The sequence below is a fragment of the Drosophila santomea genome, chromosome 3R, assembly GCF_016746245.2.
Source record: "Drosophila santomea strain STO CAGO 1482 chromosome 3R, Prin_Dsan_1.1, whole genome shotgun sequence".
Lineage (NCBI taxonomy): Eukaryota > Metazoa > Arthropoda > Insecta > Diptera > Drosophilidae > Drosophila > Drosophila santomea.
The window spans coordinates 5,766,667-5,786,884 of NC_053019.2; the positions used below are offsets into that span (position 1 = coordinate 5,766,667).

Sequence of the window (20,218 nt, forward strand, 5' to 3'; positions counted from 1 at the left end):
CGCTTTTATAGGCCAATAAACATCGGCTAACAATTGCCGGTTACATGCAAATGCAAATCAGTCAATAATCACTTCGATGAATGGATATATTAGATACCCGACGCCCACGCCCACACCTGACACCTAACCCTTTGTAGATTGAGCGATCCCATTACCTCATTAAGCATTTAAGGCAGTCATTTGCACTTTCAGTCACTTAATCGGTCGTTCCACTTATTTTAATTACAACAAAACATAAGAGCGTATACCTGATGGGCTTCTATAACTGCAGGCTCTCACGTTAGTCCGTATAATATCTTTCAGTGTTTTCCGAAACAAAGACCAATAGGGCTGGTGTTTCTTAATATAATACAAATCTTTATTTATACCGATTTTTGTACACAACAATTTTTAAAATATTTTATGCAACTATCTAGGAGATGGTGGACTCCTCTGGACCTTTAGTTTTCGTTAAAAAGTGCAGATTTAAAGACGGAGTTCTTAGGTTAAACAGTACAAAATAAATACAAAGTACAAAGTTTCATTTTTAAAACATTTGATAAATAATTACTGACATACGTTCAATACAGATATACACTATTATATCATTGTACAGACAAATTTAAATAAGATTAGACAATTGATGTGGTTCGATTTACACTCAGTTAATTTCACAGCCTTAATATTAGACTTTTCAACTATTTCCTTTAATTAGAAGTGCCTTCGATTATTGATAATTTAGAGGATCTCATTGATTTTCTATTTTGTCTCTCTGCGCTTCTCAGTAAGTTCAGTTCGAGAACCATTTTTGGTACGCTTTTCCATTAGAATTTAGTTATTGTTTTACACTGATCCCAGGTCCTCTCAGAGAACCTATTAAATAAGTATACCCGAAGCAACAGCGGACGCCAACCCAATCCCCGCCAGCCAGGTCGAAACGGATTTTAACCTGGCCCCGGAGAACTCTGCCACATTGTGTCCGTTGTCGAGTGGTTTGTTAAGGCGGCGGCTTTCAGGGAACCAATTCGAACGCCACCGCTAGCTGAGGACGACGTGCTGACCCCCAGTTCCGTTCAGATTGCTGCTGGGGCAGCCGAGCTCGTTGTTGTTGCTGTTGGTGAAACAAACCTCCTCACTGCCATCAGAATCAGTGCAGCACAGTAATGGCTACGCATCCTCACCGGCCAAGCCCTCCGGCTCTTGGTCCGAACTCGTGGCAATCCTGCAAGGAAAGTCGCAAAAAAGTTGTTATAAATGAATGATGATTAATGGTTGATAGTTGATGTAGGGAGTATGTCCGATGAGTTTGGGTGCGAATCTCTCGGCAATGCAAACTTAGTGTGATTGATTAAGTTACAGAAGAAAACATGTATGTATGTACAAATTTCCAGAGGCTCTCTTGGATTGAGAGGGTCGACATAAAAAGCTACTTCAAATTCAAAGAGTCGAAAACAAACATTTCTATTTAATTAAAGTAGTACCCTTGATATAAATTTCATTATTGTTTTGTATTTTATTATTTTTATTAATTAACATACATAAACATATGTTTATTGTTTTTCTTTTCTTGTGTATTACATACATATTAACTTTTCTTAAATTACGAATTTAAAAACATGTTCGTCTCATCAATGTATATACATATATCCTATAAAACAAATCTAAAACTCATAAAACAATGCAAACTAGTAATGGCGTACTGGCTTAATAGCCAATTTATATTTGCATGTAAATTTTGATACAAGAGCACGGCTCTGTTCCGAAAAAAAACATTATCTTGTGCATAAAAATGAACAAGACATCATGATGGTAGAGAATTTGTTGACTCTCAAAACAGTAATAGTAAAGATTTCGAAGAACCAATACCTACATTAAACATAAATTTAAAGGTAGTTCGATATAACGTAACTGATTTCAAAATCCAAATATAAAACCCTTTTCTACAGCTTAGTAAATACCAAAACATGAAAAATACATGATTTAAAGTAAGCTAAAACTAAATTTGAGTCACATACAAAGTTAGCCAAAACAAACAGATATAACCGCAACGTGAAATTCAATAACACATTTTAATTCACACGTTAACAAACACACGAAGTGAAAAGTAAAAACCACCAGAGAACACAACATTGAAATTGGTATTTTTATTGTCCGAAGAAGATACTGGAAAATGTTATGAAATTCATTTATTTCTAGAGTTAATAAATTATGTCTACAACTATACATACGAGTTCTAAAAAGTAAACAATGGTTTATACAACGCTTCGAATATCAACAAAATGTATACAAGAAAGGTAGTACGTACAATTCGTTCAATAAATAAGCTAGACAGATCATATAAAGGGAAAATACTTAAAGCGCACAATCTTAGACCATACATTTTCTACAACATTCGCATAAAGTACGTGGGAGCAAGTTTTAAACGTTACAATCGGCTTTGGAAAGCTGAGGAAATTACACTTAAAACTATCTTAGTTGGTTTCGTTGGGTGAGATTCTGGTTTGGATTCTGAATGGAGTTTCTTGCGGCTCCATTATCGTTAAGCGTCAGCTCGCTATATACATTATAACAAGGATCCGATCCAGATTCGAAGTGGTAGTAGTAGTAGTAGTACAAGTTGATGGGTCACCGGGCAAAGAGAAAAAATCAGTTTTCACCAGCACATTTTGGGGCGCCGCGCATTCTGCCCATGATATTTTTAAAGTCAAGTGAGCAAAAATGGATTTTTATTCGGGTACCCTCTAAGTTGTTTCAACGGTCATGGCACGCGTTCTACAATTGGTCAATTATAATTTAGCCAGTTCAATAGCTTCGATTTGGGTTTGCCTTGGCTTATGTTGCATTAAAATTTTGCATATTATGCGCAATTCTTCGAGAATCGATTTTGAGAAATTCAATCAAAAGTTTAGAAAAGTAATTTCAATTTGTTTGTATCAATGCCAAAAAATCCATTTCCTCACAAAAATAAAATACATTGTTGTGGTCGTTGCATGTATGCGTGTTTAGAGTGGGTTCGTGTTTAAATTTGTTTTTGTAAATTTTGTTTTGTCAATTGGAAATAGTTCGTGGATTTTGTTGTAGTTGTTGTTTTGTACATTTGTTTCGCACATTTCAATTAACCACAAATGAATGGGAAACGGAAAACATCAATCAATCCAGTCGTGTTGTAGACACACCGACACACCGAGTATAAGAGTAGCGTGTATGGTGTATAAAATAGTACGGATAGTGAGAGGGACAGTGGTGAAACACAGACACAAACAGAGAGAGCAGGGTTTCCAAGTACATATAATAAAGAAAATATGTTGTGAGTCAAAATTATTTGGAAATTACCCACATTTATTTTGATTTCTAGTTATTTTAGTGGTATTAGGATGATGAATGAGCCACGTCCCATGTGCTTTATGCCCATTACCCAAAATATACTTAAATTAATCTAAGATATATCTTTCACTTAAAAAAATAAAATATGCCTAATTGTTCTCTTATTTCGTTCTAATTTCGTGTGAATACATACATATGTATGAGCCATCAAACTGCAATCATTAAATGGCTTATTTTCGCACCTATGGCCAAATACCAATTACCAATAAATTGAAAGACTTCTCGAGTAATACTTAGTGATAAAAGCAACTTTATTTAACATGCTAAGTGCCAAAGCCTTATGAGTACATAATACCCGTTGCTCGATAAAGCAATCATCGAAGACTTACCACAGTCCAGCTTACTATCTATAGGACCCCATCGTTGATGGGTAAATGCTTTTTATGTACAATTGTAGTTCCCCTAAAGACATGCCTTACAAATGCTAAGGGTTGCGTAGAGCCCTGCTAGGTACGTGTTAGTAGTGTTAAGCGTGTGATTTAGTGTTAATATCACAAGGGTGTGTGGGGGAGTTTGGCCTGATTGAGTCACCGTGATGATTCAGTTAGGCACTTTCTCCGAGACGGTATCAAGACCTTTCACCGTGTTAGTAGCTGAATCGCCTACAACTAAGGTTACATCACTGTGAAGAATCGAAAGAAGAGAGCACAGCAAGATACGGGTTGTGGGTTAAGTTTAGTTTCATTTCAGAGATCGTAACCAAATGTAGATTAGTACAGGCAGAGATAGAAGGTCAGTACAGATGAGATAAGATAGTAATAAATAAAGAGGATGTTATGCCAATTTTTGGTTGAAAACAGAAAAGGTAAAAATCAAATCACAAGCTAAGGGTTAGAAGAAATAGCTATTAAGGAAAAAGATGCATATCGAGAGAGTTTGTGCATTCGAGTGTGTTTTGGATGGTTATGTGGTTTGGTGAGTCAATAGTAGGGAACATACCTGGCATACGTCGAGTTGGCATTCTTTATCGAAAAGCTGTTCTGGCTTGGCAACACGAAACGCTGCACCCACTGTAAGCAGAGAATACCTTGAGTACCAGTTGATGAAGTAGGCATAAGCTCTCAAAGCCCCCAAGAACCATATGTGGTCAGTCACGTAATTTGATAAAGTCAGTCCGTTAATGGCGGTATCTGTGATGCTTTAAAATGTGTCAAAAAGTTCGCCTAATTTGTGATTCTCTAAGTCCGCTTGATAAGTGACCCAACTAGTTGCGGCCAAGTACTTACCCGGCTGTTCATCAAACGCTGATTGCCCATGCAGGCTGCCATGTGTATCACAAGGTAGAGGTTGAACAGTATATACAGAATGGCAAAAATGCCTGCAATTAGCAAGAGGAACAAATACATTAGATTCGGTTTAAATTGTAGCAATTGACTACTCACAGACTAGGGCCAGCAAGCCGCCTTTTATTTCCATGCTCTCTACTTGCACCACCACAAAGTACAAATTAACGCCAATCACAACAATGGTGAGCAGTATGGATACGATTTTGTTGCCTCTGTGAACACACAAAGTTAAGGAATGCCCGATAAGCAATTAAAAGTGTTTGCATCACTTACAGTCCATTGACGAACTCGCCCATTATGGCGGCGCACGAGGTGAAGGCGATGGTGGGTATGGCAGCGAATGGCAGCTGGAGCGACATCACCGCATTCAGGATGTCGTTCATGCTAGTCAAGTCTTCCATCTTGCTGAACATGGCCAGGCAGAAGGTGGGAATAATGGCAATGCAGCGCGTGACCAGCACGCGGCACCAGCGCGGCCACTGCAGATTCAAGAAGCCTTCCATTGAGAACTGACCCGCATAGGTGCCCGTCATTGTGGAGCTCTGTCCAGCAGCTAGAATGCCCACACCCCAAATGTACATGGCCACAGCTCCAAAAGTGCAGCCAAGGAAAAGGCCACCCTTGTATAGATCAGCATCGATGATCGCGGTTCCATTCACACTGTCCACAAAAGACATTTTGGCGTCCTCGTACATTGACTTGTCCTTACATTCGTTAATCTATTGGGCCACAAGGAGTTAGCTATCAGTTTAGAAATAAATTGTATTTCGAAAGACTACTTACAACGTCGTTATTAGTTTTGCCATACATGCCATGGGCAAACACAGCCACCACAAACAGATTGATTATGAAGGACACAAACAAAGCTACCGAAGCCTCGATAAAGAAGTAAAAATTCGCCTCGCTAACTTTCTTCGTCTGGCGGCGGTCAATATCGCGGGACTGTTAAGAGAGAATCGGTATGTAATTACGAAGTCACAAAAAACTTATTTTTTATACCTTAACCAAGGCGGAATGCAGGTAGAGATTGTGTGGCATAATAACAGCACCCACGACACCCACGGCTTGCAGCAACACATTTGAATTGCAGTTTGAGCACCAAGGCACAAACATTCCCTCGAGAACTTCACCTTGATTAGGCGCTGATACAATGTACTGAAATATATGGGAAATAAATTAAACAAGACATAACAAAAAACCACATTAAAATTTATAATGGGGACAAAACTAATTTCCCCTATTTTATTTTCTTGGGAATAACAAACTACATGTTACTCGCAAAAAACAAATCCCCACAACGCACCCACACTTTTTCGATTGTGATTATCTCCAAAAACCCCCATCGGTATATGTATAATTCTGCAGTGTATAATCAAAGTGAAAAGGCCTGACATTATACACATATCCCATCTGGAATTGTTTGTCACATCCGGCAGCATCATGTGCCTGCCAAACGAAAGATGAAGTCCCCAGCCACCCCGCCCAGAACCCCTTGAATTGAGCAAGTGCAGCTTATCTAATCATCTGGGTCTCCGTCTGGGGCGAAAAGCTCAAGTACAATTGTTTATTATCTGGCCCGTTAACATGACGTTGTCGTAAATTTAGGAGTAAGAATATGGGGCTAGCTAAAGGCAAACTTTATCGATTAATTATTAAGTCAAATGAATAAGTACTAATAAATGTCTTTAAATTTAACTTAAAAAAGCAAATTCTTTGCCATTGCGGTCGTCGCAATTGTTTAAACAAATTGTATTTGCACTCACGTCTGGTAATTTATTCTCTTGACTACTTTATTGTCTATTAGCAAGGGGAATTTTTCGTCGATTTTAGGAAGTACTCTTAATAGTTTCTACTTTTTTTAATTTTGGCTTGTATTTTTGTATTTTATTTAAACTTACCTCATAGCCAAATGAGACTGCCATAATTGTGATGAGGGTGCCGAATAGGAACTCCAGCTTGCGTAGTCCGTACTTGTCCAGAAAGAGGAACGTGAACGTGTCAACAATGGTGATCAACACTCCGCCCCACAAAGGCACCCTACAAAGGGGGAATTCACCGGATGAGTAATGGATATTCCGACATTCAGCGCATTAGATTTGCTTACACTTTGTTGGACAGCAGGTATATGGCAATGGCCGTGCCAATGACCTCCTGCATGTCGGATCCTATAATGGCTATCTCTATCATGATCCAGAGTATCCAACGTGGCAGACGCTTGTACTGTCTGTAGCACATCTCGGCCAGATGCAAGCCTGTGACCACGCCCAGTCTGCCGGAAAGATATTAAACGCTTATAATATAATTTTTTTGCGAGTTGCTGAGACCCAATTACCTTGCAGCCAAGCGTTGCATGAGCAGACCTAGGACTGTGGCCCATAGCAAGACCCACAAGATCTTGTACTTGGCCGCCGCACCAGACTGCATATCGGATTCGATGTTACCGGGATCCAGATATGCAATGGACATAAGAAAACCGGGTCCGGTGAAGGCCCACAGCTTGCGAAAGCTGAAACCCACCTGCAGATCACCAGATATTAGATAATGATTGACTGAATTGGCTACTCAAGCAGGACTTACGTTTGTGCTATCATCGTCGGGTATGAGGACCTTCTCATCGCTGAAGTAGGCCTGCTTGGCGGCGGGTTTCAGGTAGGTCGTCTCGTTCAGTATCTGCTGGTGGTGCAGCTGGTTGCTCCGCTGACTACCTCCGGCGGATGCGCCAGACGATCCGCCCGATCCATCTCCACCGGCACCCGGCTCGTGGTAGGCCTCATTCGAAGACATGCTGCACAGAAGAGGCTTGGAGGTTAGAGTTAGACCGGACTTAATTCGAGTTTCCACATGCTGCTATGTGCATATATTCCTGTCCACTGCCCATCGACGACTACTCTAATCTGTATTTGTTGTGTGATTGTTTCACCTGGCATCGGCTTTTGAATCTCACAATTTCCATTTAATTGAGCATCTGCGTGTGATTCTAGCTCAATTAGCCTTATTATAGTGCACACAATAAACAACCGAATTGTGTACTATAATAAAGGTTTTTGCACAATATATGTATGTACCAAATAGAGTTTTATTTGGGGAATTTCACCATAATCAAGAGCAAAGTCAAGTAACACGTTTAATTTTTCCCGGAACGTGCGTGGCAAAACAAGAAAAAAATAAATAAATAGTTTGAGAGGCTTTAGACCGGGGGAACTGATAACGCATTCATAATATCACTGAAATCCGCATTCTCTTTGGGTATGGGGGCACATAAGGAAATAAAACGAGACTGATGATTCATAAAGTCCAGTAATTGAAATGAATCTCCCAATTTACCAAGATATTCATGCTTACGTATTTATAGGATCGCACTTGCAGTCGTTTAGATATCTACATGTGGCTGGGCTGGTCGAAAACAAGACTACTTGAACATAATCACGAGACTATTGACCCGACCAGTGACCAGTGACCAGTGTATCGATGTGAAATTTCGGACTGTTTATTTGGTAAAAGCGATTACAAGTGCATTTCGAATGGGAGATGCCTGAGCAGTCTTGGCTGCTCTTCAAAACAACACGTTGGATGTAGAGCCAAGTGGCTCACCTTGACAAACGCGGCTGCCCCACTGATGCTACATACATATGTATGTATGTACATATCTGCTATAAGGCTTTCCACATCGCTTCATTTTCATTGATGACTGACGGTTTGGAGCAAAGCAATACAAAGACAAAGAGCTCGAGAGCATCGTGCGATGTCTACTGTACATTATATGTGGCGTTTGGTCGGTACATATACATATACTATTAGTAACCGAGTTGGCCAAATCAAGCCAATGGATCTCTAATCGCGGTGCAGTGGCTCAAACGAATCGAATGTGTAACGAGTCGACGGAGGGTGTCTAGTTCATTGGAATACATTTTTTGTGTTACAGCCTGCTCTGTTTACCCAGTTGTACGGCAATACCCACGCCCCCAAAAGCGAAATTTTAGCCGATAACCGTATAATCAGCTACAGACATGTACGTGTTGCTCTGCTATTTTAGTGACCAAATGGACAGAGGAAATTATAATAATTGATAATTAAAAAAACCGACAATTTTGGGCTAATTTCCACTGTGTCCAATTTAAGTGACACAAAGAAAACATGAGTTTATTAAAAGAATACATATATATTTTAAACTGCGTACCATTTTGCGCAGTCAGCGGGAATAAACAATTTATATTGTATATTGAAGCAGGCGAAACCAAACACTTGACAACAAAAAATTTCTAAATCCAGATAACAGTAATTTGAAAATAGAAGAGCAATACTTATCAGCACACATTGTTAATGCGTTTGTTTAAAAAATCAAAAACAGTAATTATACGCTTTCCGCTTCCTAAAATAGTTTTTTCTATGTGAGTTTTCGCAGGCAATAAAATAAGTAAATTGCGTCTGGAAACCTACCCATTGTTAAGGGATTTTAAAGTGTGAAAGGCTTGTCAACAATTGCTTTCTGTTTACGGTTATTTACGGTTAAGAACTATACTACATCATTCTCGTCACCGGCTATTGAAGAATGGAGAGACGGAGAGTGCACCACGTTGTTTTTGTTATTAGCACACACCTGCGTGCGCACTCACACACACACACACACACACACACACACACACACACACACACAAATAAAATATTGATGGAGATGTAAATTATTGGGCAACTCAGGTTAAACAGCACTTCCTAACAGTTAATGGCTTACTTGCAAATGGGGGTTAACTAATTGGAGCCCTCGCCTTTATTATATCACACTCTCGGCACCTTTGGCAGCTTATAAATGCATTTTCCTGCTTTTCTCGCGAAGCAATTTACGAATTCCGTGACGTTGTACGGGCGAAACAAGAGTGATGGGAGCAGTAAAAGAAGCGAAGAAATTACGATGAAGCGGACTGTTTGGTTGCCAATTGCTGACTTAGTTAACGAAAATTGACGAGCGTGCAGGCAATTTGTGCTCAGCCGTGAGCGCAGCTCTTTGTTTATTAATTTTTCTCACAATATTTGAGATTCTGCCACCAGCTGCTTTCTTTTGCACGCACACTCACTCGCCCATCACACGCACACTGTCTTTTCGTCTTTGCCCAATGTGGCAACATGCGGCCACTCTCTCTTCTTTGACTTGCCAAAATCTGGCAACACCCGACCCGAGTACTAACCTTATCGGCCAAACTGAAGTTTTAACTCTGAGCCCACGCGATCGAGTGACTATAGCATTTTGCGGTAGCCCCTATTTATTTAAAATATGCCTCTCGCGTGCTGATAAGCGGCGAGTGAGAGAGCGTGTGAGCGTGAGAGAAAGACTATTGGTTTTTTTTGAAGGCAGTATTTGTGATAAGGCTTGAGATTCGAAATCTTAAAGTGGCCAGATATACCGCCTAAGATTTAAACGTGCATTTGAAATACCGGTTTGCGCGTCATCGACCACCACAGGCTACCGTTAGATAGGTTATGCGATATGTTACCATGTAGTTGCATATCCATTAACGGACAATCATAAGTTAATATTCTCTACGTTATTGCCAACACGCACACTTTATCGTAATACCCGCCGCGCTAAGTTTAATTTATACATCAACTTTATCAGTCAAAACTTTGATTTCGTCTGACACTTTTTCCGATTACGATCCGTCGCCAATAATTGCGATAAATCTTATCAAGTCAAGTCGCCGCTTCTTCGGGATTGTCGCTCAAATTTACAACATGGCCGTACTTTCAGCTTATGTTCTTTAACTAATTAATCAGCAGCACAATGCAAAGTTCTCTTTCTTTGTTGAGCCCCCATAGGCACTCACATGCGCCATACCATGAATCATGCCAATACGCGGTTCATGTAACATTTTCTACTTGTCCAGATTACGATGCTTTCGGAAAGGGAAGATAAGAAACCCAATGCATTCAAGAAAGGCCTTGACAGTCCTACCTCAAGCTACCAAAGCCAGCAATTTGATATTTCTTGCCATATAGAAATTTGTCATTTCCTTAATATTCACAAACTAAAATGATTTCATAAGTTTCGTTAAGATTTTTAAATTAAGATAACAGACATTTCCGACTACGAAAAAAATCATACGAAACCACCAGTTCCACAAATATAAAGAAAACTCGTTATTAATTAAATTTATTAATTATGTGTTCTTTATCAAAAGAGCAGACTTTTTGTTGTGACTGTCTTCAACATAGGATCCGTCCTTAACATTGGATCAGACCATCCGACACGGGAAACTCTCGTAGACTTTATACAATTCAAAAAGACAAAAATCGTAACTTGACACAAATATCATCACTAATGTTTTAAATATGAAATGAGCGATATCTGAAATAGCTTGGCATATTTTCTTGGTAAAATATATGTGTTAAATACAAAGAATGTAAAATGCAATAAATGATACATATATTAAAAATGGAATTCCTCGATTACTTTAAGTGCTAGCATAACAAATTACAATAATAATTCAATCTCTAGCAGTTCGTTGCACATAATTTGGAGGGATAAGAGGGAAAACAATGGATGGGCTGGGTTAGTTGCGAATTGATTTACATGGTTTATAATCCAACATCAGTATTATCGTTTTCGTTAGTATGTAAATACAATTTGATTTTGTTCTATCGTGAATTTCAATTGGAAGCCTTTATGAGTTCTGTCCCACCACCTGCACGTAGTTGGCTGGAAAGAGTCCGTAGCGGTTCTTGCACAATCCCCGCCACCACCCATCATCGATCTTCTCAATGTGGGTGATCACGTCATCTGGATCAAAAGATATCTCGTCGTCATCCGCCGCCTGGTAGTCGTACAGGGCAATGGCGTGGATTCCGGTGTCCTCCAGGTAGTCGGCCAAATTGTCTGAGTTCGCGTAGATTGCCTCCTCGGGTACGGTTGCTCCGCTACTCGGAGCGGCTGCCTCTGAAGCGGAACCATTCGTTGGGGGCAAGGGTGACACAGCCTTAATCTCGGCCTGGTTTTGGTAAAGTGGTTCTTCTTCAACTACTGGCTCTAGATCGGCTTGAGGTTGCGGCTCAGGTTGGACTTGGGCTTGCACTTCGGGTTGAGGCGTCGGCACGTTCACTGGTGATTGTGGCTCACTGCTGGGCGGCGTGGCCACGGTTTCCACCTCAATCTGGGGCACCACATCTGGTGGGGGAGCTGCAGCCTTGACCACTGGCGGAGTCTCCGGCTCACGAGCGGGGACAACTTCCGGAGCAGGAGCAGCCACAGCTGGTGTTGCAGCTGCCGTTGGCTCCTCCTTTGCTTCTACTTTAACAGGCTGAGCCTTGGGAATGACAATGGGTTCCTTTCGTGCAGGAGGAGTTTCCGAAACAGGCGATTGCATCTGGTTGAATGCACTGATGGCATTGCCAATGCCGCCGGTACGACCTGTCTGGATGGCCGCCCTGCTGCCCTTTGGAGGCGTTACTTCCGTCGAGGAACGAGGGGTGTTTTCGGCCACAGTCTTCTTCGCCGCTTCCTCCCGATCCCGCTTGTCCTTGGCTTCACGCAGACGCTTCTGCTCCTCGGCCCGCTTCCGAGACTCCTCCTCGGAGTTTTTGGCCAGATTCTCGAACTTGGCGCGCAAATTGGAAGGCTTGGCACCTTCGATGACAGGCTTGACCTTGTGGTCCACCTGGCTAGCGTGCTTCTGCGGCGCCTCTTTGTGGTCCCATCCCACTGCGGACTTGTCCTTTCGGTCTTCCTGAACTCCAAACTTTCCGCCAAAGCCCTTGGAGTAATCTGATGTAACGAGAATAAATAAATAAAGTAATCAGACACTCATACTGGAGTCTAGAAAGAACTCTGTTAACAACTTAAAAATTGTATTTTAAGCAGCTCGGTTAGTTGACATACCCTTCTGGGACTCGTGCTTCTCCACCTTTTCGATGTGATCCCAGCCCACGGCCGATTTGTCTACCCGATCAGACTGCACTCCGAACTTGCCTCCGAAGCCGGTGGCGTAGTCCTTCTGGGAGGCGTGCTTCTCGACCTTCTCGACGTGGTCCCAGCCCACGGCAGACTTGTCCTTGCGATCCTCCTGCACACCGAACTTTCCCCCAAATCCATCGCTGTAGTCCTTCTGCGAGGCGTGCTTGCCCACCTTGCCCTGGTAGTCATGACCCACAGCCGACTTGTCCATACGGTCCTTCTCAACGCCAAACTTTCCGCCGTATCCGTATCCGGCGTTCTGATCCTTTAGCAGCTGCTTCTTCTTGTCCAGATCGGCCTGTTCCGTCTCCTCGCGCAGCTTGTCCATGCTAAAAGAAAGGGAACAATGAACCCGATACCCAGTTTCTCGAGAGTTTCGGATGACTCACTCGATGGTGCCTGCTGTGCGACCGCTGCCGTCGATAGTCTTTGATCCCCAGCGCTGCTCCTGCTCGCTGACATCGTTCACGAAGTCCGGATCCGTCTCCCAGTCGTCGTCCTCCGCGGAGGCGGCACTGGTGGCCTGAATCTGGTGACCGGCACTTGCCTTCCACATTCTTCTTACCGGTTTCTGGTCGCTGGCTACTCGCTTATCCTTATCTGCTGGGTACATAGATAAACACCAAGACGAGTGTGAGTAGTCGGGGCAGGTTTTCAGTTGCAGGGGCTCCGCTTCCGATTCGTGGCCCAGATAACAAGACACCAAACACCGAAGAAGGGAGGGGCCGACGAAGCCGGATCGGGAACAAGATGGCTCTGGCAGTCTGGGTGCATATATATACTCACATCCCGATGACTAACTCCAACTGCAAGAGGAACTGCTGATCTGTCGCCGCAAGTGATGTCTACAAATTTCTGGGAGGAGAAGGGTTAAACAATTGATTCATAAAGAGACCAACAAACGGGAAACTAACTGAACTAAATTACATTCGATACAATGGACGCATCGATAAGCTTCGAAAAGCCGATACATTGTTGTGCTGCTGAAGGAGCATGACAAAAGGTAATTGATGCGATTTTAGTGGCGCCACATTTAAATGCTTGAATTTATAAACGCGGTTTTTAATTTCATTTGACAAGTCGATCCACCGATACATTTTGGTCAATGGGCAGCCGTAAGTGCTCCGACAGAAGCTATTTGATGTGATACTAAGTGGCGCCGAATACTCCGTTAATATTTATCAAGGTTGTTTTTGTTTAATACGTTAATGATGAGCACAATCTTAACATCGATATATCGATAGTTTATTGGGTATTCAGATATACGAAGTACTTTAATATTTTGTTTTATATACCAAATAGTTCTGATAGGGCAGGTTATGTATCACATCAAGACTTACAATAATGTACTCGAACCTACACCGGATTCCATAAAACTAGTCTTAATGACCTAATGACTGGCACATTAAAAATTATTAATGCGCCTATTTTAGAAGTAATTGGAAATTTAGTTGACTGTGTCGTATTGCACATTCATAACCTCCACGTCTGATTATTGAAATCAAAGGTTACGTTTCAAAATTTAAAGCGTAATCAGAACTTATTTAATTTTCCCAATGTCGTCATTATCACAACGCATATACATATGTATCTGCAAATATCGTGCTTTCGTCATAGTTTATGTCTCAGCAGCTTCCAACGGCTATGATTCATGCATCTCGTAACTCCGCTATCCCCCAATGTTTCCTAAAACATGGGGCCAACTTGGGGCTACGGTATTTTCGAGTGGAACCAGTTCTTTTGGATCCCAATCGCCGGTTTGAGAGCGCGAGAGCTGAGAGAGCGCGAGTATAAAAGCGAAACGCGGAGCGCAAATAGCTATAGTATTTATTCACATCGCATTCGCATCGCATCGCTTGCAGTTCGCATCGTCAGACTTGTACGTTGAAAATCGAATATCATTGGTAAATCGAAAGGAATTTGTAGATAAAACCCATTGTTTACTCTTGCTGTGTCAGAAATCGCAAAGTCAAGCGGAAATTCAGTCGGAAAAGTGAGAAAAGAAAGTGTGTGCACAGCACTCCAAGGCAATTTTCACCAGTGCCATTTGTAGAATTTTGTAGAATTCTGGGTGCGGCATCGCGAGAATTCTCCATTAATTCAGAATCTTGCTTCTCTATTTACTTTGAAGTTCTACCAGCGATTTCAATAATAAAAGCGTCGGGTGGGAGAAACATTCAGAATCCAAAGATGACATCATCAAACTCAAAAGCCCAAGCTTTTTTCGTTCGCCGTTTTCTCTCGCGACGCGTGTGACTTTGACTTTTCTCATCTCCGACTAATCTAAGTAAACTGTTGTTCTTTTCTATTCTTTACTTTCCCATTTTACTTGGGAATGAGCGATAGCGGAATGCCGCGAAATTTCTGTATCCCCCGGTTCCCTGCTTAATTTAGTAATTCAATCAACTTCAATTGCCCGACAGGTTCTTCAAACTACAGTAAGGCGCAAGTATGAGCGCCAGCATTACTCACCGGAATCGGATGTGGCCACATTCCACTGTCCATAAAATATACATTTGTAGTATTGTATCTAGTACTCGGGGCTGGGCAATTATACTACAATAGGTGTGTCATCAAGGTTTATTACCGAGTAACGTGCTCATTGCACTTGTAAAACATTGCTCAATTTCGAGGTACAGTCCATCGAGGTCTCCAAAAGAGGGTTCAACTGCCAAAGCTTTTGTTTATGAAGTTGTTCACACTTCGTCACGAGCTATTCCAGTTTTTGCAGTCTAATTTCTAATATCTCTGCTTTCAAGTCGTGCTCAGTGCTTCCAATTGACGTCACAAATCTAATGAATCACTGAGCGCTGTAACCTCAAAGTATCACCAGGCATGACTGTGAGATGGCTATTTCAAGAGCATCATCACCAGATACGCATCTATCTTTTATCTATCGTATTTCCAGTCCCCCCCAACCACTTCCATGGAACAAGAGAAGTACAATTAGGTTGTTTCCAAACACAGATGTCTCACTAGAAATGGAGAAACATTGAGGTCGGAGAACTATCCCGGAGAACTCCAATCGATATTTAAAAAGTCCAACAAATGATTTTTCTTCATTATTCCCAACTTGCGTTTATAATTTATTAAGGGAATATAAGGAAAATCCTATATATGTACATATGTATACTCAAGAACTCGAAAAACACTAGAATTTTTAGTTTGGTTGTACGCCATACGCACTAGTATAGAACCGGTTCCAACGTTGGCCAAAACATTTTGTTTGTTTATAGCTCGACTGCAGAGGCGTTTGTAGTTGTTTCTTTTTATTCGTTTTATTTTCTTGTGGCTTGGCGTCGCCACGTCAAGTCTTTTATAATGCTTTTTTCGGCTGTCTTTTGTTGACTTTCTACTTTGGCGGCAGCATATTTTGTGGTTACCAATTCGCCAGCGATCAAAAATCTCAATCAATTTATCATTACTTATCGTTGGGTAGTTGGCCCTATTGATTTTCGGGATTATGTGGCTAGTCCCCAAAGATAGTGTTCCACTTGACAACTGAAGTGGAGTGGTAGACCTAGAACGAAAAGGAAAGGGTGGAGAGGCAGAGGAAGAGGCAGCCATTTCCCTGGAGCTTTCTCTTGGCCACAAACGAGCCGTGCCCGATGTTTTCCAAGCCAGAACGCAATGAGCTCATCCGTATATCATCCATAGAAGGCCAATTCGTGTGGGCTTGGTCTGGCCTATCACGAAACTTAAACGCCATGCCATTTGGCTATCAGACGCACCCAAGTTCCAAGCAAGCAACCTGTCTACTGAAAAGTGGAAACTTTCACTTTCGCCGGTGGTACGTTGAACTTCGATTTGGGCAGCAGTTGGTGGGGAAAACTAAAAAAAACTAGGAAAAAAAATCAATGGGGAAAAGTGCTTTAGCCCAGCGCCATGCTGGCTACGGGGCGTATGCGTAATGCGGGCCTTTAAGAGTGGATGATGTCACCAGGCAGGGCATGAATTAACTAAGAGCCGGGTCAACTGGGCCTGGGAAGCATAATGTAGCCGACCTTGCTGGGGGTTCATTTCACGATTTCCATCACGATTTTGACTTAGCCATTACTCATTATGTTTTCTCACTTCCTACTTACAGATTTTACACAACAACCCAAATCAAAATGAGTTCCGCTGAGTACTACCCATTCAAGGTGAGTTTTCGATGGACTGTGTTCCATGAATCTGAGATGAACTGTAGCTGCATCAGATTCCATTACTTCATGTTACTAAGGCAGTTAATGAACAAAATCATATCAAATCTAATCAGATTCAGCATATAAATGAGAGCTGCTCTTACTAATGCCTTTTAGATTGGATCTTATAAATACATATACACACAAGCCTCATATTGTTTCTGTTTGAATGCTTGTTGTTGCCAGGGGAGCAAGATTTTTCTCGAAGCGAATATAAAATGGTGCAACCAGATGGCAAGAAATTATCTTTAATTAGACTTTTAGATGATCATAAGTGGTGTATACTAAACAATTGTTGACAAACAAGTACCGACTGATACGAGAGTGATAGGCGGTTTCACTTAGGAGTTTCTTAGATAAGAGTCAGCGCAAAAATAAAAGTACATTTGAATAGCGAATAGCATGGAGAGAACGATAACGAATTTGTATAGAGAGCAAACGCCGCTGAGTAATGTTGAGTCACCTCTTTGGGATTGGGATTACGTGCCCGGCATTAAAATACTACCAATTGTTCATCGTTGTTACTCACTTGCCGATTGGCTGTATCTGATTCGCAGTGCACACCCACCGTCTACCCGGCGGATCCCTTCGATCCCGTCGAGGATGCGGCTATTCTGCGCAAGGCGATGAAGGGCTTCGGCACCGACGAGAAGGCCATCATCGAGATCCTGGCCAGGCGTGGCATCGTCCAGCGTTTGGAGATCGCTGAGGCGTTCAAGACCTCGTACGGCAAGGACCTGATCTCGGACCTCAAGTCCGAGCTGGGCGGCAAGTTCGAGGATGTTATCCTGGCTCTGATGACGCCGCTGCCCCAGTTCTATGCCCAGGAGCTGCACGACGCCATCTCGGGTCTAGGAACCGACGAGGAGGCCATCATCGAGATCCTCTGCACGCTGTCCAACTACGGCATCAAGACCATTGCCCAGTTCTACGAGCAGAGCTTCGGCAAGTCCCTAGAGTCCGACCTGAAGGGCGACACCAGTGGCCACTTCAAGCGGCTGTGCGTCTCCCTCGTCCAGGGCAACCGGGATGAGAACCAGGGCGTGGACGAGGCAGCGGCCATCGCCGATGCCCAGGCTCTGCACGATGCCGGCGAGGGACAGTGGGGCACAGATGAGTCCACCTTCAACTCGATCCTGATTACCCGCTCCTACCAGCAGCTGCGCCAGATCTTCCTGGAATACGAGAACCTGTCGGGCAACGACATCGAGAAGGCCATCAAGCGGGAGTTCAGCGGCTCCGTGGAAAAGGGTTTCCTGGCCATCGGTAGGTTCCAATATATTCCAATTCCATTGAAGAGAATCCCTTTTAACCGATGCATTGCTCTCCAGTCAAGTGCTGCAAGTCCAAGATCGACTACTTTTCGGAGCGCCTGCACGACTCCATGGCCGGCATGGGCACCAAGGACAAGACGCTGATCCGCATCATCGTCAGCCGGTCGGAGATCGATCTGGGTGACATCAAGGAGGCATTCCAGAACAAGTACGGCAAGAGCTTGGAGTCCTGGATCAAGGTAAATACCGATTTCAATTCGCATTCGTATTTGTGTGTGCTTGCCAGAAATTTCTACTTTGCACCCAATCTATCTCAATGTGCCACTAACTCGCATTCGATTGCATAAACTCCCTGCAAGAATTGCCATTAATCGCGGTTCCATCAAAGTTCCATCAAATTTCTAATCGTCCAACGCTTAATCGTTCATCCAAGCTGGCTTCTCCTGTAGTTGTTTCTTGCCGATTTCCGAAGCCACTATCCCTCCCCGCCCGATTGCTTCATTTGTGTGCATAAAACATTAAAACTTGGCATATTCTATATTTTTAGGGCGATACATCCGGCGATTATAAGCGTGCCCTATTGGCTATTGTTGGCTTCTAAAAAGAAAAGAGCCCCATCCAACAATAACTTGTCACTTTCGTCTGTTCCACGCTCTAACTATATGCAATCCGAATGTACAAACGAAATTCAGATATCCAGTAGTTTTTGAATTGGAACACGTTTTAACGAAGACGCAGTGCATTTAAAGTCGTTGAATCAGAACCCCAGTCTCGCATCCTGTTGATTATAATAAGCATTGTGACTTTTATTATTATGACTATGCACGCCACATGCACGTATTTGTATCTCTATAATTTCTACACCTCAGGCTATATGCATTGCTATGTAGCTATGTAGTTGTACTTTCAGTTTTGTTTTGAGTCTCATTTGCAAGATATTTTAACTTAAAAATACATAAATAAAAAATACGAAAAATGTGAAACACAAAATTAAAATTGAGTTTCTGTTACCCTCAGCAGAGGTCTCTGCACTGCTTGTCATGTAAATAACAGCGCTACATTGGGTCGCTAACATCAAAACATTAAGCTTAAAAATGGCGTGGGTTAAATACACATTAACAATTTAAATCGCTTCAATGGGACCATATAGCCCTTTTAACTGACTATATAAACTTGATCAGCAAGTTAAATGCTATATAAAATATGCTATATAAATATAGTTCACTTTAAATGAAACCTCAATCTACTTCCACTGCTTGCTTTGAGTAAATGTAAATTAAATGTAAATAAGATGTATAAGCATTGTCAGGATGTAGAACCTTATGTGGAATGTTGAATTCGAACATATAGACATTCACATACCCTTTGCTGATCAGGAACACATATAGTTGTTGGTCAATGATAGAAGATCTTAACCACATACTTACTACTCAAAGAAGTAGCTTCCGGGAATTAACCAATCCATAAGCCATGTATACAAAGTAAAACGCGTTTAATGCTCTGACCCTCTGCTCTTTTCACGCCTTTCCTCTACCCCTTCGAACCAACCACCAACTACAGGAGGATGCCGAGACCGATATTGGATACGTCCTGGTCACTCTTACGGCTTGGTAGACGGATGCAGCCGGAATGTGCGAATATCTATGAGCAATACTCCGCTGTTCAAGTAGAAAATGCCAAAAATAAGAAAACACGTTGCATTTCCCTACAAAATTATAACAAAAGCGAGAAACAAATGGAATTGTGTGGTGTTCTGAAATCCAATCTACGAAACGCTTAGTATTTCCCTCTGTGCAATAACGTCTAACGTTCAACGATTATTTAACACTTTTACGTACTTTTATTTTGTATACATGTCTTTTTATTGTAAATTGCATAGTTTGTGCTTGTATTAACTAATAAAGTTGGCTTACACTCAACGGCAAAGCTGGGTCACATTCACCATCCACTGATCTCCTTTCCAGGACGACCTCTCCGGAGACTACAGCTACGTTCTGCAGTGCCTGGCCTCCTACTAAGGATTTCCTCGTGGACGAGGCACTTCACATCGATTGTTAACCATTCTAATTGTTGTAACTCTTATTTTAAGGCAAGCCTCGATTGCCAACTGTTCTGTGGAAGATTCATAGCCTATGTTCACTTCATAAATGCACTGTAAAATCGTGGTAAAGA

General features: G+C 42.1%; 3 protein-coding genes across 8 annotated transcripts; 1 reads left to right on the forward strand and 2 right to left on the reverse strand.

The window, feature by feature from the left end:
* Window positions 1-336: 336 nt before the first annotated feature.
* On the reverse strand, window positions 337-9,739 carry LOC120451625 (protein Malvolio). 3 transcript variants are annotated; one of them, XM_044006309.1, is made up of 12 exons: window positions 9,379-9,739; window positions 7,227-7,434; window positions 6,982-7,166; window positions 6,754-6,918; window positions 6,548-6,686; window positions 5,649-5,804; window positions 5,433-5,591; window positions 4,923-5,368; window positions 4,746-4,861; window positions 4,590-4,681; window positions 4,303-4,373; window positions 337-1,201 (listed from the first exon to the last, which is right to left on the reverse strand). In XM_044006309.1, the coding sequence occupies exons 2-12, from the start codon at window positions 7,431-7,433 to the stop codon at window positions 1,147-1,149; spliced, it is 1,791 nt and encodes a 596-aa protein (XP_043862244.1). In that variant the 5' UTR covers window position 7,434; window positions 9,379-9,739; the 3' UTR covers window positions 337-1,146. The 3 variants fall into 3 exon arrangements, with proteins under 3 accessions (XP_043862244.1, XP_043862242.1, XP_043862243.1); XM_044006307.1 differs by lacking the exon at window positions 337-1,201 and adding an exon at window positions 2,218-2,533; XM_044006308.1 differs by lacking the exon at window positions 337-1,201 and adding an exon at window positions 3,597-3,985.
* Window positions 9,740-10,778: 1,039 nt separating this feature from the next.
* LOC120450796 (hematopoietic lineage cell-specific protein) lies at window positions 10,779-13,516 on the reverse strand. Of its 2 annotated transcripts, none has more exons than XM_039633962.2 (4): window positions 13,375-13,516; window positions 12,978-13,188; window positions 12,514-12,917; window positions 10,779-12,399 (listed from the first exon to the last, which is right to left on the reverse strand). In XM_039633962.2, the coding sequence occupies exons 2-4, from the start codon at window positions 13,142-13,144 to the stop codon at window positions 11,303-11,305; spliced, it is 1,668 nt and encodes a 555-aa protein (XP_039489896.1). In that variant the 5' UTR covers window positions 13,145-13,188; window positions 13,375-13,516; the 3' UTR covers window positions 10,779-11,302. The 2 variants fall into 2 exon arrangements, with proteins under 2 accessions (XP_039489896.1, XP_039489897.1); XM_039633963.2 differs by having other exon boundaries at window positions 12,978-13,191; window positions 13,375-13,501.
* Window positions 13,517-14,334: 818 nt separating this feature from the next.
* Window positions 14,335-20,218, forward strand: LOC120450798 (annexin B9). Of its 3 annotated transcripts, none has more exons than XM_039633965.1 (5): window positions 14,335-14,467; window positions 16,676-16,730; window positions 17,330-18,038; window positions 18,104-18,285; window positions 20,011-20,218. In XM_039633965.1, exons 2-5 carry the CDS (start codon window positions 16,701-16,703, stop codon window positions 20,062-20,064), a joined length of 975 nt encoding a protein of 324 aa, XP_039489899.1. In that variant the 5' UTR covers window positions 14,335-14,467; window positions 16,676-16,700; the 3' UTR covers window positions 20,065-20,218. The 3 variants fall into 3 exon arrangements, with proteins under 3 accessions (XP_039489899.1, XP_043862212.1, XP_043862211.1); XM_044006277.1 differs by lacking the exon at window positions 20,011-20,218 and adding an exon at window positions 19,607-19,965; XM_044006276.1 differs by lacking the exon at window positions 20,011-20,218 and adding an exon at window positions 18,594-19,036.

Bases quoted from the DNA above. Each gene is read 5' to 3' on its own strand.
- LOC120451625 (XM_044006307.1), bottom strand. From the start codon at position 7,433: ATGTCTTCGAATGAGGCCTACCACGAGCCGGGTGCCGGTGGAGATGGA. The intron at 7,167-7,226 runs GTAAGTCCTGCT...GGTGATCTGCAG, and splicing joins CCGACGATGATAGCACAAAC to GTGGGTTTCAGCTTTCGCAA. The intron at 6,687-6,753 runs GTAAGCAAATCT...CCCCCTTTGTAG, and splicing joins TACCTGCTGTCCAACAAAGT to GGTGCCTTTGTGGGGCGGAG.
- LOC120450796 (XM_039633962.2), bottom strand. From the start codon at position 13,144: ATGTGGAAGGCAAGTGCCGGTCACCAGATTCAGGCCACCAGTGCCGCC. The intron at 12,918-12,977 runs GTGAGTCATCCG...CCTTTCTTTTAG, and splicing joins CGCACAGCAGGCACCATCGA to CATGGACAAGCTGCGCGAGG. The intron at 12,400-12,513 runs GTATGTCAACTA...TCGTTACATCAG, and splicing joins GAAGCACGAGTCCCAGAAGG to ATTACTCCAAGGGCTTTGGC.
- LOC120450798 (XM_039633965.1), top strand. From the start codon at position 16,701: ATGAGTTCCGCTGAGTACTACCCATTCAAG. The intron at 16,731-17,329 runs GTGAGTTTTCGA...TCTGATTCGCAG, and splicing joins CTGAGTACTACCCATTCAAG to TGCACACCCACCGTCTACCC. The intron at 18,039-18,103 runs GTAGGTTCCAAT...ATTGCTCTCCAG, and splicing joins AAAGGGTTTCCTGGCCATCG to TCAAGTGCTGCAAGTCCAAG.